At 44.9% G+C, this 17,665-nt stretch overlaps 1 protein-coding gene across 4 annotated transcripts in view; it reads right to left on the minus strand.

Moving 5' to 3' along the window:
* APLP2 (amyloid beta precursor like protein 2) overlaps nt 1-17,665 on the minus strand; it is a 68,665-nt gene that overhangs the window by 23,207 nt on the left and 27,793 nt on the right. For all 4 annotated transcript variants that reach the window (XM_053659413.1, XM_053659412.1, XM_037134166.2 and 1 more), the window contains exons 2-3: nt 5,253-5,426; nt 4,273-4,396 (exon numbers count right to left, since the gene is read on the minus strand). In XM_053659413.1, the coding sequence (XP_053515388.1) occupies nt 4,273-4,396; nt 5,253-5,426 (298 nt within the window). The remainder of the gene's footprint in view (nt 1-4,272; nt 4,397-5,252; nt 5,427-17,665) is intronic.

Here is a 17,665-nt window from a genome sequence, read left to right on the forward strand (position 1 = left end):
ATAACTGATTCACCAGTAACTAAGTAATCAATGCAGAACTACTTACAAAGGGAACAGGGAAGTCTTGGTCATGGGAAACTCTGTAGACATTACTCTAACCAGGTGACCAGTTTAAATCACCAATCATGGACAAGCTGACATATGTGATACCCTAAGAAGAACATATTACCTACTTTCTACCAGAACATGTCATTTCAATCTAACCGTGATAAAACATTAAGACAAATTCAAATGGGGGCGTACTCTGCCAAACAAATGGCCCTAAAGGCTCTAGGAAGGTTGAACTTGTACACAAACTTCACAATCAACCACACACCGCCCCCACCCCGCAAAAAGATTTAGACAAGAAACTGTTTTGGATCATATATAACGTGAAGGACATCCGCTGGACGGTGAGGAAAACCGTTCTGAGTGTGACTGCCGTGTTGAGGTGACAGAATGTCCTCACTCTGACAAGAAACAGGCCAACGTACTGCTGGGGGAACTGTCACAATGTCTCCACTTGCCTTCAAACAGTTTAACAACAACGAAAAGTATACAAGCCACACATAATGAGACAGATAAATAAGGCAAAACCGAAGAACCTACATAAACGGTATACTGATCAACTACTACGTTTTTTAGTATCAGTCTAAAATTTTTAAAAAATAAGCTGAGCAGAATACCCTTTAGGTCCATCAATGCTGTTGCATAAAGTAAAGGATTTCATTTTTTTAAATTGGTTGAGTAATATTCCCTTGTATATATGTACTGAAACTTTTTATTGATTTTTAGAGAGAGGAGAAGGGAGGAAGAGAGAGAGGAGGAGAAACATGGATGTGCGAGAGAAACACCCACTGGCTGCCCCTCGTACCCTCCCAACCAGGGAGTACAGGGCCCGACCAGGAACTGAACCGGTGACCTTCCACTTTGTGGAGCGATGCCCACACCTGAGCCGCACTGGCCAGGGCTGTCCTACAACCTGGCTATTGTAAGTAATGCTGCAGTGAACATAAGGGTGCATATATTCCCCCCCATTAGTTTCGGGTTTCTTCGGTATGTACCCAGAAGTGAAATCGCTGGGTCAAAAGGCAGTTCCAATTTAAATTTTTGAGAAAACTCTATACTATTGCCACAGCGGTTACACCAGTCTGCATTCCCACCAACAGTGCACAAGGGTTCCCTTTTCTCCACATCCTCCCTAACACTTGATGTATAGATTTGTGCACCTGAAACCTATATAATTTTGCTAATCAGTGCCACCCCAATAAATTTAGTAAGGAAAAAATTAAAACTAGCTAAATGCCACCAATCTCTAGCTATTTAACGAATGACTTAATTAATCTGACCTCTAAAAACCAGAAGAGATTACCACTGAATCAAAAATAATCTAAAATATAAAAATGGAAAAACAAACAATAATCTTTGATTCTATAATTGCAATTCTAATAATATATTCTAAGGAAATATTTAGCAACCGAACAAAAATATTCATTATAGTATTGTTAACATAAAAAAGGAACCAACCTAAATGTCCACTAACAGGGAGTTCCTTCCATAATGCTATCTGTGCACAGTGGAACACCATGGGACGTCACAGGAAATACAGTCTGTGTGTATGTTTCACACGGTCACTTGCAAATGGACACCTGCAGCGGACCGGTGAGCTGCTCTGGGACACCAGGGTGCAGGAGCCAAAGACTGCACCGCAGAGCCGGACTCTGCGAACTCCCTTCGATGGTCTGCAGATCACAGTAACACCGCCGGTCCACATCTCCTCCAAAACCACCCAACACGAGCACTGTTCTGAGCCTGCAGAGCTCCCTTCCCTTAGTACAGCAGCCAGTCTGGGCATGGACGTCAGAGATGCCTAACTCCTTCCCCACAAGTAGCAGCAGTTCTGTGTCTTCACACATCACCAGCACTGGCCTACTAATCAGCTCATTCTATGCATTTACATAAATGTCTACAGATAAGCAGGAGGCAATTAGTACCAACAGGAGACAGAAGGTTCATTTTGAGAAGACTGAACTGTAACTTCTCACCAAATGTACTATCAGTTTCAAGAGTCACATGCTCTCAGAAGACAGCAGAGTTAAATCACAGGCACAGCAATGTCTACGTGTGACATCAGATTTGATGCAAATGTTGCTAGCAGCCCAAATTCATCCTCAAATTGCTTTTAAGCGCCCTAATCAAGACACATCCTTCTCTTCAGCCTCACAAAAACAACAGAAAACTGTGTGAGTACACAGATATGGCCCCTGGAACATCCAAACTAATTAACAGAGGCACCCAACTCATACAGACTCAACCCACCTTCTCCCAGTTCTCATCTCCCTGCCCGCCTGGACTGCCTATGCTTTGGGTTTGCTAGGCGGCCGTGCTGAAAAGGGGTTTCCGGGGTGGAGCCAACCACACTCCTGTCTCTCTCTTTCCAACAACACTCGGTATTCACTGTAATATGTATAAAAGGGCTCACTGTGGTTACTCCTGGTGAATAAAATATGCAAGACTCTCGAGTTTGACTGTATTATTTTCTAGTATAGTTTGCATGTTAAAAGAACTGAGTACGGTTAGATCATTTCAGAAAATGTACTATAAACCATTAAACTATGGGTGAATAGTATATGCATCATATCTCAACACAGCTATTCTTAAAAATCAGAGAGACTGTTATTTACAGGGGATATTGAAAAACGTTTTTTAAAATATACCAAAGATAGCCCTGACCAGTGTGGCTCAGTTGGTTGTACATCATCCCACAAATCAAAAGGTCGCTGGTTTGATTCCCAGTCAGAGCACATGCCTGGGTTGTGGGTTTGGTCCCCAATCGAGGCACATGCTAGAGGCAACTGATCAATGCCTCTTTCCCTCCCTTCCCTTCTTCTAAAAAATAAAATATATATACTGAAGACAACAGAGTTCTAAGTATCAATATGAGCTCACTGTTTTTAACATACGCACACAGATGTAGAAAACAGAATGTACACACACATAATATTTCTTAGCTCTGTCTCCTCAGGGGACCTAGAAGCAGTAACACTGTAATAGCAGTAAGCATACCTAATGCCCAGATCTCGGTTTCTACACAGTCTTTCTTTCCTACTAAATGAGATCAGGCCTTATTGAAGAAATGTCTGAGGTGCAGGGGTTGGGTAGAAAACTATAGGATAAGCCTAGCGCATCTTTTTATACCAGAAAGGAAGGAAGCTTTCAAAGAATGACAGGGACACAGTAAAAACTCTGGAGCCAGCATGAAGGGGCTCCCACTGGCCAAATCGAGACAGTGAGTCCATCCTGAAATGAATGCAGAAGTCACCTTAGTCAGGTGATAAAAGTAAGACCACTAATGAAACAGACATCATGAAACTCCTAATATGATGCAGCAAGACCATTTCTGTAGTAAAACCTTCAAAAATGTGTAAGTCAAAAGAAGTAAGACAAACGCAAACCACAAGGCCTTCTACGAGGTAACTGACCTGTACTCTGTAACAATGATTTTCAACCAGTGTGTCACAACTTTTAAAATATGCAACACCTGGCTATTTAGACAGGGGCTGACATCTTTCCTTTAGATTGTCAAATTTAAAAAATGGCAACAAATAGCTTGATAAACAGAAGCCTCATACCCAGAGATTTCTTGCAGCCAAATGGAATGGAAGAACATCCTAAAACCACACCCAAAAAATGTTTCCAAGCCTCACTCTACTGCGTGGGGCTCCTTTTTCAAGTAAACGATGTGAAGCACAGGCAGGTCCCTCTTTCCTCCTACTGAGCACTTTGAAAACAAAGTTATCGCTACGCTGACTCTTCTTCCTGTTATTTTGCTGCATGTGAAAATGAGGAAAGCAATGTATTCCATTCTAGGATAGAATGGGAGGGAGGGGAAAAGGTTAAATTCATGGCTAAGTTTATTTATATCTACAGAACTACCCACAACATCCAATGTTAATGCTGAGTCTACGGGCCGCTCCGTTCAGTACCACTCAGCGCCTGACTGTAAAACTGCAGGCTCCCCGCGGCAGGCACAGCTGGAGCGCCCTGCAGGCAGCACCCCCTTCAGGGCCGTAGAAAGGGCTTCTCCTTAAAAGACCAGGATGCCCACAAGGGCAGAGGGAGAGCCACCATCTAAGTCAGCTGCTGACACAGAAAGCAGTAACTATTCAAAAAAGAGAAGTCCCACGGTAAATCCTTGTAGCCCTCAGGTTCTCAACGGATGTAGATGAGCCAAGAGAAAATGAGGGACGCCGCTTCCTGAGAAACAGCCAAGAATGTCTGGGGAACACTCACCAAGACACTTGAAAGGAATCACGAGGTGGTTCTTGCACTGCTTTTTGTCTCTGCGGCACCAATTGTCCACACCGACTGGCTGGTTGGCTTCCATCACATTGGTGATCTGCAGCTCTGGATACATCTGCACGGGACAGGAACACACTCACCATTAAACTGACTTGGTCCGTAACAAGTGGACATTCGCTCGCAATAAGGATGAGTGTCGGCTTACTCAGCGTCACTGTTACCCCATCTACAAATCCACAGTTCCACTCTGCTGCCCCCAGCTCCAGAGAAACTCTCCATGTAAAAAGATACTGCAACAATTAGCTTTCTTCTGACAGACAAATTTCTGACTATTAATGCGCTCTTTTTATAAAAAAAAGGAATCTTTATTTGAGGATATACAAAAGCAGCAAGCTCTTAGCCTCCCAAATCTATTAGGTATCAAAGCCACTTGTAGGTTATGGGTAAGGGGCGGAGTTCATGAACTAAAATATTTAAGAGGCAGGTCCATGGAAATGTCCATTAATGTAATACAGAATAATGCTTGACGCAGCCCTATGTGCCAGTCATGCTAAGTAAGAAGGTCAAACATCTTATATCCTTGTCTAGGTGAAGTTTTGACCCAAAACCAAGTTGAATCAGACCTGAGATGCTCATTTATAGCAAGTGGAGAACACAAGCACACACATGGCTTGTTTTGCTTCGAGTCTTCCCGTAACAAGTGGAAGCCAAGAGGACCGGGCTGGCCTGCTGGGGTGCCTGCCAAGCTGCAGAACTCCTCCGAGAGCACAAGCGCACAGCACACAAAGGCAGAAGCCTCGAGAAATCTGCATCATATCATCCACTTAGAAACAACAGGCCCAGTGCACCAGTCATCACCAACTTGGTCTTAGGTCAAAAGAGAAGAATGATAGAGTATCCATTTCTAAGGCAAGTAGGTTCAAATTTAACCCAGAAAAAGAAGTGGTTTTACCTTTTGGCAGCACTCTTACCTCCTGACAGTACTGAAGAACCTCTTCTTTGGTTCCAAAGCAGCTCTTAGTGCCTGTGGGGTCAGGTTCCCATTTCCCAGTCTGAATGTTCACGTGCATATTTAGCTTTCCACAAAACATTGCGATTTGGGGCTCGGCGACAGCAAACCCTGTTCCAGCATTGGCTGCGAGAGCCTACCAAAGGGGGGGGGGGGGCAAAGACATAGGTTTACTCCAAAAAGTCTGCACAAAGCCACAGTCATTCAGTTGTTTGTGACAGTAGATTTGATCTCACTTTTTAAAATGTAACTCCTTTCTTTCTTTTTTGATTTTATTTACTTTTAGAGAAAGGGAGGGAGAAAGAGAGGAAGAGAAACATTAATGTGTGGTTGCCTTTCGGGTGTCCCCATCTGGGGACCCTGTCGGCAACACAGGCATGTGCCCTGACTGGGAATCAAACCAGAGACCCTTTGGTTCGCAGGCTGGCACTCAATCCACTGAGCCACACCAGCCAGGGCTCGATCTTTTTTTAAAAAATCTTCATTGTTTACTATTTTTATGTCACAAACAAACCCTTTTCCCAGGAGCCAGGCCAGAATAAAAAATGAACTCTGGGTGTACAAGATCAAAGTGAAAAGTCAATGAGAAATCTACCCCCAACCCCCATCTGGACACTTCTGACGTGGGAACCTATAACCTAACTGCAGTCTCTTCCAATACAAGCAAGTCTACTTTCCATTCCTTAACATATCAAACCACAAAAGTATAAAATGCCTAAAGCCCCAGTAATTTTACTCAATTCACTCACGAAATTTTATTTAGTGGTTACTATTGTGTGGAGAAACAAACTAAATGCTTAGGATACAGGGGTGAGCAGAGTTTCAGTCCACGCTGTCCCCACTCTCACGGGGCTTGCGGTCTAGTACAGCGTCCACACACCAAAAAGTGTGATCACGTGCCCAGGAAGGAAAGGAACACATGGCAGGGAGGAAGCACATGAAAAGGGAATCTGCCTTAGGCTTGGATAACAGGGCGATCGGGTGGGCTTCCAAGCCGAAGAGAACAGCATTTGAGTAGAGCAGAGCTTTCAGTACCTCAAGCGGAGGGAAGGTAGAGGCCGGTAAAGGAAGGAGGACAGGCCTGCGGGGCCAAGCCCAGACAGTCTGTAGACTAAGAAAGGATTCTGGTCCTTATCACTGGATATAAGGAGAGGCTCTAAGCACAAAGTTACTATACCAACATGTAGCTCTGACGCTTTCGCTGGTTGCGGGGTGAAGAACAGACTGAAAGGAACCACGAGTGCATGCAGGGAAATGGCTCAGGAGGCTGGAGCTGCGCAGTCCCAAAAGGAGACAGGGTAGCTTGGGCTAGGGAGGGTAGTGGAGAGAGAGATTCAAGAGATCACGGAGAGCAACACAAGCAAGACTTGGAGGCAAATTAGCTAGGGGGGAGAGGAAGACTTCAAGCCTGGTTAGTGTTATTCAGTAAGTGATGGTGTCAGTCACTGACACAGACACTACAAGGAATTTCATGAACAATTTTATCTCATGTTTGGTAAAAACAATCAACTATTGCAAAAAGTCTTTCTTAGGTTAGTATTCTCTCCTTCACTTAAGACTACTGCCACTAACAACTCACAAGTTCCAGGTAAGAAATAACACCTAGGCATAGTGACAGCAAGGCCCCTGCAAAGCCTCCTGCGCTGGGACAAAACACAGGCACCTCAGCATTTGGAAATATGCCAACACTGATGGCTGCATCTCTTGGGGGAGGTGGGAAACAGGGTTAGATTGCATGGTTTATTATATCGTTCTTTTTAAAAAGAGCAATTAGCCCTGACTGGTGTGGCTCAGTTGGTTGCGCATCGTCCCACAAAGTGAGAGGTTGCAGGTTGGATTCCCGGTCAGGGCACTTGCCAGGGTTGCGGATTCAGCCCCCAGTAGTGCAACTGATTGATCGATGTCAATATTTCTCTCCCCTTCCCCCTAAAAATAAATAAAATCTTAGAAACAGAAAGAGCAATGAACATAAAACGGTTTTCCTTTAACGGAAAGGGCAGATCTGACTTTGAGTCTATGGGAAATGTGTCCTTTCTAAGCAATCCCTATGGTATCTATGCTGCTGGACGACACAGACAGGAATGTCCCCTCCAATCAGGAGCCTGCATTAGATTTTGAAATACCCTACCATCTTTTTCCATAACAAGTTCACCACCTGACATGTTTTGCTTTGAAACTTATGAAAATTAGTCTGCTTTCTACTAGCACAAGAGAAGGAAGCACAAACTCCTGTTGGAGAGCTGGGAGGAAGCGAATTTGGAAGTAAAATGCTGCCTAGATCAATCCAGGTTGAAAAAACACCTATTAAACCCCATGAGAACAATGAGCAACTTTGTTAACTAGAATCAATTGTAACCCCATCGAGTGATGACTTATGAAAGTAGGAGGCAGATCCCATGCCCTCTGTGTCATCGCACGTGGAACCAAAGACTGGTGTCAAGTCCTGTCTCCCCCAGAGAAAGAAACAAGCATTGAAAAGTATCTGTGGAAAAGAACACTAACCATGTTTAATCAAAAGAAATCACTAAATGGTATAAGGGTGTACAAGACAAATACATTAATTCTCACAATGAGATTAAGATGTGAACCTAAATGCCTCTTGTGGTGGCCGGTCTTCTTCTGGGAGCTGTGTCTGGGGACCACAGCTGGAAACCTGGGTAATGGCGTGGGGGAAGCAGGCCCGCATAAACGGGCACACACGGAGACAGAGGCAAAAAACCTCCGGGACACTTTTGTGTACCGAAACCAGTGCTCCCCTCACGTTTGTTTTTTCCCCATTTCAATAACCCAGACAAGAATAAATGGAAAAAAAAAACCCAAAACAAAAACAGCAGCAGCAAGATAAATAAGCAATCAAGAAAGCCAAATGAACAGGTCAAAAAGAGTTTCCTAAACCTGCTATATATGAACAACCACAGTTCTATCTGAAAGATGCTGAACAGCATACATTTTCTGTGACCTTGTGCATTTTTAACATTAAAGGCAGCTATTAAATAGGATTTCGGGTGTTGGGTGGGGATTTCCTCTTATATTCCAAAAATGAATACAGGTAAGACACAGGGTCAGTTGGTTTGGGGAGGTCACCCAAGCCACAGCTGTGGAGCAGTCAGAACTGCGCAGGCCGCCATTTATCACCACCAAAGACCACGCTGCACGTGTTTCTCGTTATGGCTGTCGGCTGAAGACCACAGGAGCTCCAACTGCCTAAGCGTCCAGTTTGTGAGTCAACCACTGAGGTCAACGCAGCAGTGGCAAGTGCATTTGATCTCTGTGAGGAGATGGTCGGCACCACCCTCCCTGAAGAGGGTCTGGAACACCAGAGGTACAAGCGACAGGAAGAGGCGGCAGGGCTGCAACAGCTCCGAGCATTGGCTACCCAGAAAAAGGAGGGTCACTGGAATCACTCCAGACAGCTAATACGCTGCAGTGATTCACTTTTGAGTTCAGAAAGATTAACCCCTGCGGTCGTAGTAAGAGACTCTCAGGAAGGCATCATCTGAAATACAAAAAGCCTCTGTGGACCATGTCTGTGAATCAACCAATCCAACATGCTCCAACCTATCTGTAGTACAACAGGATCTTCTGTAATGTTTGTACTTCTTTACTCTGAAAACACTCTTATTTAATGGGCTCTCCATTTTCTTAAGCACACTGTGCCTTGATCCATTACATCAACGTATAAATCAATCTGTTTCCTAATCTAACATGTTACAAATGGGACTTCACTGCCAAGTCAGCACTTCTGACATCCTGTGAACCTGGAATCCACTCTGAGAGAAAATTAATGCCCCACGCTCTGGCACTTAAGCCCGTCCCTGTGATCTATGCTCGTCGCAGCCCTCTGATCACAGCCCTCTGAAGGCTTTGAAAACAAATTGCATCAATTGCTTTCCTAGCCCAGTGCTTCCATTTTACTTAATAATTCATTCTTGATAAGAAATTCCATTTTATTAATTTGGCTCAGGGAGAAGAGTTTAGCTATCTAAGGACAGAAATTCAACTTGGTAAAAACTGCTTCCAGTAACTTGATTGAAAACATGGAATGGCTTAAAGCAATAAATAAACCTAAGTCTGAACCCAACTTAACCCCAGCCCTGTAATCACCACCTCTAGAGATGCAGCCCCGAGGCCCCCCTAGGCCCCTCCCTCTGTTCCAAGGGGCCCAGGACCAATGCAGCCTCCCAATCCAAGCAAACAGGTAAGCCCCTAACTTCCTCCCTCCTTGGAGCTATTACCCTAGAACCTAATCTGGCCCCGGTTTGTGGAAGTGCCCGCCGTGGAGGAGGGAGGCCCAATCCCATGAGTGGATCATGCACGTCTCTGTGGGTAGGAAGGTGCTGCACCTCCCAGGTGTCCAAGCTTCCCTGGGAAGTCAAGTTAACACAAGTCTAGTTCTTTTTTAAAAGGCTTTATTTATTTAATTTTAGAGAGAGGGGAAGGGAGGGGATAAAGAGAGGGAGACAAACACTGATGTGTGACAGACATTAACTGGTGACCCCTAGCACGCCCCTGACCGGGGGAAGCTGGCCCACGACCCAGACCTGCGCCCTGACTGGAAACTGAACTGGGGACCTTTCAGTTTGCCAGCTGGTGCCCAGGTCACTGAGCCACATCAGCCAGGGACACACCATTCTGGTTCCAATGAAGACTGAACAGTAAGCAGTGGTAAGCACCTTTGGGACATTTATTTACTACCTGCATGCTGGTGTGATAACCGAAAGACACAGCACTGGTACTCAAAGACCTTTCAAAATTGAAGCCAGTAAAACAACAACCTATTAATGGATGCAAAAACCCTCCTTATGAATTCATTTCCTGTTTGTTCAGAGTGGTAAATGCTACTTCGTAATTTATAAACTAAAATGATTAAACCTGTGTCCACAAACCTGCGCCTAAGATTTACTTAATTGAACAAAGTTTTAAAAATCCAGTTTCAAAGTAGCTCCCCAAGATGTTTACTAATGACAGAAGGGAAGACAAGTCACTTCCCAGCGGAGTCCCGATGTTCACCTCACCCCACGGAGGAAAGACTGAGGGAGCGACTGCGGTCCTACTACAAACTGGGGAAAAGCTACGGAGGAAGGCCAAGTGCGTGCAAGTGGGGTGGGTCTGAGCAGGACGCTGGAACAGGGAAGAGGACGTTAGTGGGAAACCGCAGCAGCTGCTGGAATTCGGTCTGGAAGCCCGAACAGCACTGTACCAACATTCACCTCCCAGCTGGGGTAACGGTGGTGCTGCGGTTTTGTCAGATGTTGGTATCAAAGGAGGTGGGCTAAGGGGGTAGGGGAACTCTCTGTAGTATTTTTGTAACTTTTTTCTAACTCTAAAATTAGTTCAAAATAAACAGGTTTGGGTTTTTAAAGCTATCCATTACCTGCCCAAATGCCAGTCATGATCACTTGGTTTCAATCTGCATGGAGAAATGGGCATCTAGGAGCAGACGTGAAAAAGTCACTATTTATTCTGAGAACAGGAGCACACACTCATGACCATTTGTTTTAAGCCAGCTAAAACTCATTGGCATCTTTTCACATCTGAACTTTTTTTTTCTTTTTTAAGATTTTATTTACTTTTAGTAAGACAGGATGGGAAGGAGAGAGGGAGAGAAACATCCATGTGTGGTTGCTTCTTGTGTGTCCTACTGAGGATGTGACCGGCAACCCAGGGATGTGTGCCCCGACTGGAAATCAAACCTACAACCCTTTGGTTGATAGGCCAGCACTCAGTGCACTGGGCTACACTAGCCAGGGCTGAGCTTACTTCTAATAAGGAGCAGGTGAATTAGGGTTAGGAGAGGAAAAACTCCAATGTAAAAGGCCATTATCCTGCCTCTGACACATACCAGTTGTTAGGTGTTATTTTCATAGGCAGTAATTTATACAAATAATCCCTGCTTTTATTGGAGCTCTAAATATTGAAGAATCAATGAGGTGTCATTTCCAAGGCTGGAAGTGGCTTAGACTGTCCTCTAGGGCTTTCCACAGGACCACGGTCATCTGTCCATCTGCGTTATACTGGGAAGGGTCCAAGCACCACGGTTTACAGAGGTCTTCCTGTACATGTCTCTGAGATGAGGTGATTACAGGGGGTCTTTTATCGGTTACTGAAAAATACGCTAAAATACTTTTATATTTTTTAAAAAGATGCAGAACAGTGTTTACAGATCTAAAATTCTCAAGTTTTTTACTGGCTCCTGTTTCTTTCCAACTTCCCGTAATAAACTAGGAATTCTAGGCAACCGATGTCCACAGGATTGCAGACACTAGAACGTGCCCTGTCCAGCCATGAACCCTCTGCTCATCCTACTCCTGACCTCAGAAGCAGCGCTCCATGTGGTTGGGGGTGAAGAGCACGGGCTTAAGAGGCAGGCAAACCATGACTGAACCCCAACCCCATCAATGACTAGCCACGCCACATTTGGCAGGTCGCCTAACCTCTCTGCACCCCAATTTCCAGATCTATAAAACAGAACACAGTATGTAACCACACTCCATAGACCAGTGTCCATAGTACATAGTGTTGCTTTGAGGTTTAAATGAGTTAACACATGAAAAGTGCTTGAAAGAGTGCTTGTTACAAAGAAGGTCTTCCGTTGGTGGCTATTAGTACCAGGCTTTAAATTTCTTTATCTGTAGAACAGGGCTACCAACATACATATTCCTCTCAGGCTTGTTGTGGGATTAAATTAAGATAATGCACCGGGCACAATGCTGACCTCAGAGCAAGCACTTAGTGTCATTATCATAGGGCTGGTCCCTAAAGATTTAATTCTCCCCAGCTGCAATTACACAGAGCTGGAGCTTAAGTCATGCGCAGACAGGGAAGAACCCACGAAATCCTCCTGAGACCAGCCATCCTCCTCAAATCCAAATCCAGGACAGCATGAGATGGGGTTAAAAGACTGCACATTCCTTTTTTACCTATTAAACTGGATGCCTAAAGCAAGCTCCAATAATCTCTACATTTTATTTTGTGGGACTTCAGTCGGCAAATGTTTCCATGAACAATTTAATATTGCCCTACTATTTATTTAAAGGAAAAGCACTGCAAGCTTGCTGGCCTCCTAGATCAGGTCTGGCTGTCAGCCAGTACGGGAATGGGGTCAATACGAATCTGCAGTTACTACTGAGACACTGCCGTGATCAAAAAAGCATGATGTGAATGACTTCTCTGAAGGGGTTTTTCTTAAGGGACAGTCCCTCTACTTACTAGCTAGTCAACATCATGGAAGTTATTTGCTCCCTCCCTTGACCTCAGTTGTTGCCTATGCACAATCTAAACACGGCACTACCCAAATTTTAGATACTACAATAAACGACACCTACAATATTAACTTCAGATTTTGGTTCACATTACAACAGATAAAACTCTACTTTTCCTAAAACTCCGGATACCTAAGAAGCATGGTTGGGAAACAAAGACAGCTTCCCTGAATAAGACTGTGCATGGTTCCAAAGCTAAGCAGTAATCTAGCATACTTTGAACACAGGGGTCAGAAAGCCAGGAGGCTTGAGTATTAATATAAGATGATCTAAATGGTGTGAACTTGGGCTTCACCTTTGAACCCAATGGCTAGTATTACTTAAACAGTTATTTACTAAGAGTGTACTAAATAAATACTGCGTGCAAGACTGGGGGAGTTTATATAAGGGTGTGTTTCTGAACCTTCACAGGGTGAAATGATTAAAGTAACAAGACCACTTGCCAGAATGACTTTCACAGATCAGAGAGAAGCAAACTCACATTTTAAAATACAATTAGCAATACCTCTATGCTGTTCTGCTAAATACTATGTTTACTAGGTACAGGATACCAATCTTAATGTCACAACTCAGTTTTACTTTTAATATCCAATAAAACCACTGTGAAAATAACAAAAATCTGAAAAAGCCCCACCCTCTCCAAGTTCAAAGCAAGTCAAAAGGCATCTTAAGGCAGCTTTCCAATGATTTGTGTAGCATTTAAATTCAAAAGTAAATAGAGGCTGTATTATCAGCTCACACCAGATCTGCTTGCAGACAATTATTCTTCCTGTCTGGGACCGATGCCCATGTGCATTATTATAATTATCAGCAACTCTAAAAAATAAAGTAATAAAGCTAGTAGGAGCTGGTAATCAGTATCTTTACTGCATGCTACCTCATCCATTAATTAGCCTCCCTCAGATCAAGCCACCCAACCACTAAATAAATACCTAAAGGAGAGAAAGAAAAGCCACAGTCAAGTAACAGAATGATGAAGAAGGATGTAAATGTGTGCAAACCACCCCCCCACACACACACACAGTGGAAAGTACAACAGCACCATTCTTCTCCTTGTCAGGGGGGCCTCTGGGGGGCTGCAACCGGCTGTACTCTGGCCCTCTACCAGCCATTCTCCACCCAGCATTCCGAATGATCTCAGGACACGGCACTCTCCTGTTCCAGGGACTCCGACTCTTGCACGATGACCCCCTGCCTCACTCCATCACCTAGCCTCGTGCTCAGCACCACCCTGTGTCCCTGTGTCCACACACCAGCCAGGGTTTTTCTAGACTCAAAGCTCTCCATCCAGACTCACGCTCCCCTTTCAAGACTCAAATGTGGCCCTGGCTGGTGTAGCTCAGTGGGTTGAGCACGGGCCTACAAAGCAAAGGGTCACAGGTTTGATTTCCAGTCACGGCATATGCCTGGGTTGCAGGCCAAGTCCCTAGTAGGGGGTGTGTGAGAGGCAACCACACAATGATGCTTCTCTCCCTCTCTTTCTCCTTCCCTTCCCCTTTCTCTACAAATAAACTTAAAAATATTTTTTAAAAAGACTCAAATGTGCATCCTCTAAGCAGTCTTCCTGAGGCCAGCCCCCAGCCCATTACCAACCCCCCCCACCCGCCAACAATCTGAAACTAGTGCTTATTCACCTGTGTTGCCCAGCTCCCTCCACCGGCATGTAAGTCCTCAGGGGGAGACCCTCATCTGATTTTCTAACCACAGTATTTGGAAACAGCACCTAAAATATATGAGGCTGATCATTTACACCCAAGGAAGTGACTGACTCTAATGCCTGTGTACCTGGTTTCTTCAAGACACATAGTTAAACCAGTATCAGTTATCGGTTAGCGGGTATCAGTCAGGAGCAACCTCAAAATAGTACTAGTCTTCAAATAAGCAGATCAATAATGAATGACATTAAATTAACAACAACAACAAAAAGCTCAGGCACTTTGGCAAGTTTCAATTTTGTGTGTGTGTGTGTGTGTGTGTGTGTGTGTGTGTGTGTGTGTATGTGAAGTAAATCCGCGTACAAGGCCTGAAAAGCCCCACGGCACACAGCTCACTGCAGCCACCCAGCCCTCCAGCCTAGGCAGCTGGCCCACAGAGCCAGCCCCTCTCGCCGGCCCCCTGCTGCAGTTCTGTATCTTGTCAGTCTGACATTCATGATCAACTTCCTGTGGAAATGGTTGAACTTTAAACTAGCATCCTATGTTCACCCACCCATGTTCCCCTGACCTCTTGTTGAAATCAATACTCTACACATCACTGTAACATAAAAACGTGCCGTGTACAGTTCCTTCCTCGGGTATCTATTTTCCCCTTGGAGTGTGCGGCCGTATCTCTTACCACTTGGTTTCATGTGTGGTCCCTGACACTTGGGCTGTCAAGAGGACGTGGAAAGCCCCTTCCGTACGGCCATACGCACCCGGGGAGCCCATGGATTCGATTCCTTTTTTCTTAAGCCAGCCTTCTCTCGGGCCCCCCACCCCCACTTTCCTGCTTCTCCTGCACTGATTTTTCTCTAGGTCTGAGCACAGCCCCATTTCTGGGACACGACTGTAACCACCCTGAAAACTTGTCTCCTGTGCCTCATCTGCTGCTCGGCCTGCCTCCCCCGAGTAAACCGGTCTTTTCCTGGGGCACAGAGTAGGGAGGGCTGCTGAGGGGCTCACCACTCATACTTCCAACCCCTCTCCTGGTACTGGCCTCACCCGCTCACCTCACCCTGGTGCTCTGCACCCCTCATTTCAGTTCTGCTCTGCAAGTCAGTTTGCTTTTATTGGCTTTTCCTTTGCCTTTAGGTGTCAGCTGCTTCTGGTCTGCTAGCTCAGTTACTTAGACCCATCTGCTCTCTATTTTCTTAATTTGGGGGACACCTGTCCTTCTCTCCTGCTTTTTGTCCTTGTTGGTTTGTTCTTATGTTAAATGAGTAGAAAACTAAGCAGCATTCTCTCTTCAGGACAGAGCCAGAACAACTGGAGCCCTCCACCTGTACCACTTGAGGGGCAACAATTCAAAGCTACTACAAATGTATTTGAAAACTAGAGATGGGAACATATTAACAACATCATAAGCTTTTATTTTTGATTATTTAAACACAATGCCAGTTAAGAAAATAAAGTTCTGATCCTTTACTCAGATTATCTCACCCAATCATTTTACAATAATTATAGTCGACATGCCAGTCACTGGGTGTGATGGGCCGAGCTGTGTCCGAAATTCCTATGCTGAAGTCCTAACACCCACTACCTCCAAATGTGGCCCTATCTGACCATAAGGTCATTGCATGTGTAATGAAGATGCAGTCACACTAGAGTAGGGTGGGCCCCTTATCTGGTATGATTGGCACCCTTATAAAAAGGGGACATGTGAAAAGACACACATACCCACAGGAAGAGCAGCACTTGAAGACTGAAGTTAAGCAACTACCAAAAGTTAAGGGACTTCTGGATCAGACCCTTCTTTAGCACCTTCAGAGGGATCATGGTCCTACCAACATTCTGATCTTGGACTTCTATCCTCCCAAACACAACAGGGAGATGATGAATTTCTGTTGCTTAGGTCGCTCAGTGCGTGGTTCTCTATTACAGCAGCCCTAGCTGGGAAGACTGAGACTCAGGGTGGGTACCTGGGAGGCTCCGTCTTCGAGACAGGACACACACAGAGAAACCCAGAACTACAACCTAAGGCACGCAGTACGAATGAGAGGTGAGGGAGCAGGAACTAAGAGTGCTGTAGTCTGAAAAGGGCTCCAACAGAGGGAGGCACAGGGCTCGGCACAGAACAGAAACAACTATGGGGCAAGGTGAAGGGCAAAGTCTTCAAAACCTCTGCTCCACGGAAACTGCTGGGGCTCTCTTCCAGCCTGAGTGTGCCCCTGCTAGGCACACGTCAGCAGGCGGAATGTGCAGGACTGTGCGGGGAGAAGGAGGCCCGTTAGGAAAGCACTGCATTCACTCAGGACAAAGGTGGGACAGGATGAAGAAACGCTGACAGGGTTTGGACGGAGGCCAGAAAGGAGGTCCATTTAAGTGCACTTCCTTTCTTCCATTTGGAAGACTACCAGGAGTTCCTGGTAACTGCAAAGCTGAGGTACGACACTCACATGGTTCCTTGAGAAATCCTCAACTTGCTAAGAGTTAAATGGGTGAGCGCCACAAAACCTGCCTGAAGAAGCCAGGCTGGTTCAGGATGGGAGAGGGAGGGAAGGGCACACAGGGCGACACTCTCCTCTGCCTGCCAACTCTTAGGATTCACTTGTAAATTTATGTCTGACTGAAACACACACAAACACTCACACACAACCCCTCCCAGGCCTCTGACAACCAAAAAACAAAATCCAAGGGCCTTCCAAAGACAAATAATAACCACCAGAACAGCAGAGCATACATGATATACAATTCATATCACAGAGAAATCGCCGATTCAATTACTGTTGTCTTAAGTCAATAAACATTTGTAAGGGCCTCACAAGAGTAGGCTCCAGAGACGACAAAATGTATGGGTTACAAGTCCTCAAGTCCTCAGCTGCATGGAGGCTTGGTGTGGTAGGAAAGACTGCATGTAAACAAAACAACCCTAACAAAAAGGGAAAGATTCTCAAACACTTGTCACATAAGATATCCCCAATTATTGTCTGATCCTTTCCTAAACAGTGGTCAAAAGTAGCCACATTGAAAAGGACACTGATGGTACCCTATTTTGCACATTTTTGCATATTCATTATGCTATTACACTTGTCCCATATTTTTTCTCCTCCTTACCCCCTTCCCTCCAGCATTCCCCCCCTTAATTCATGTCCATGGGTCACACATATCAGTTCTTTGGCTTCTCCATTTCCTATAGTATTCTTAACCTCCCTCTATTTTGTACCTACCATTTATGCTTCTTATTCCCTGTACCTTTTCCCTATTCTCCCCTCTCCCCCTCCCTGCTGATAACCCTCCATGTGATCTCCATTTCTGTGATTCTGTCCCTGTTCTAGTTGTTTGCTTACTTTTTTTTTTGGTTCAGTTGTTACTTGTGAGTTTGTGTCATTTTACCAGTAATAGTTTTAATCTTTTTCTTAGATAAATATCTTTAACATTTCATAGAATAAGGGCTTGGTGATAATGAACTCCTTGAA

The sequence above is a fragment of the Artibeus jamaicensis genome, unplaced genomic scaffold, assembly GCF_021234435.1.
Source record: "Artibeus jamaicensis isolate MK-2021 breed Jamaican fruit bat unplaced genomic scaffold, CSHL_Jam_final scaffold_660, whole genome shotgun sequence".
Lineage (NCBI taxonomy): Eukaryota > Metazoa > Chordata > Mammalia > Chiroptera > Phyllostomidae > Artibeus > Artibeus jamaicensis.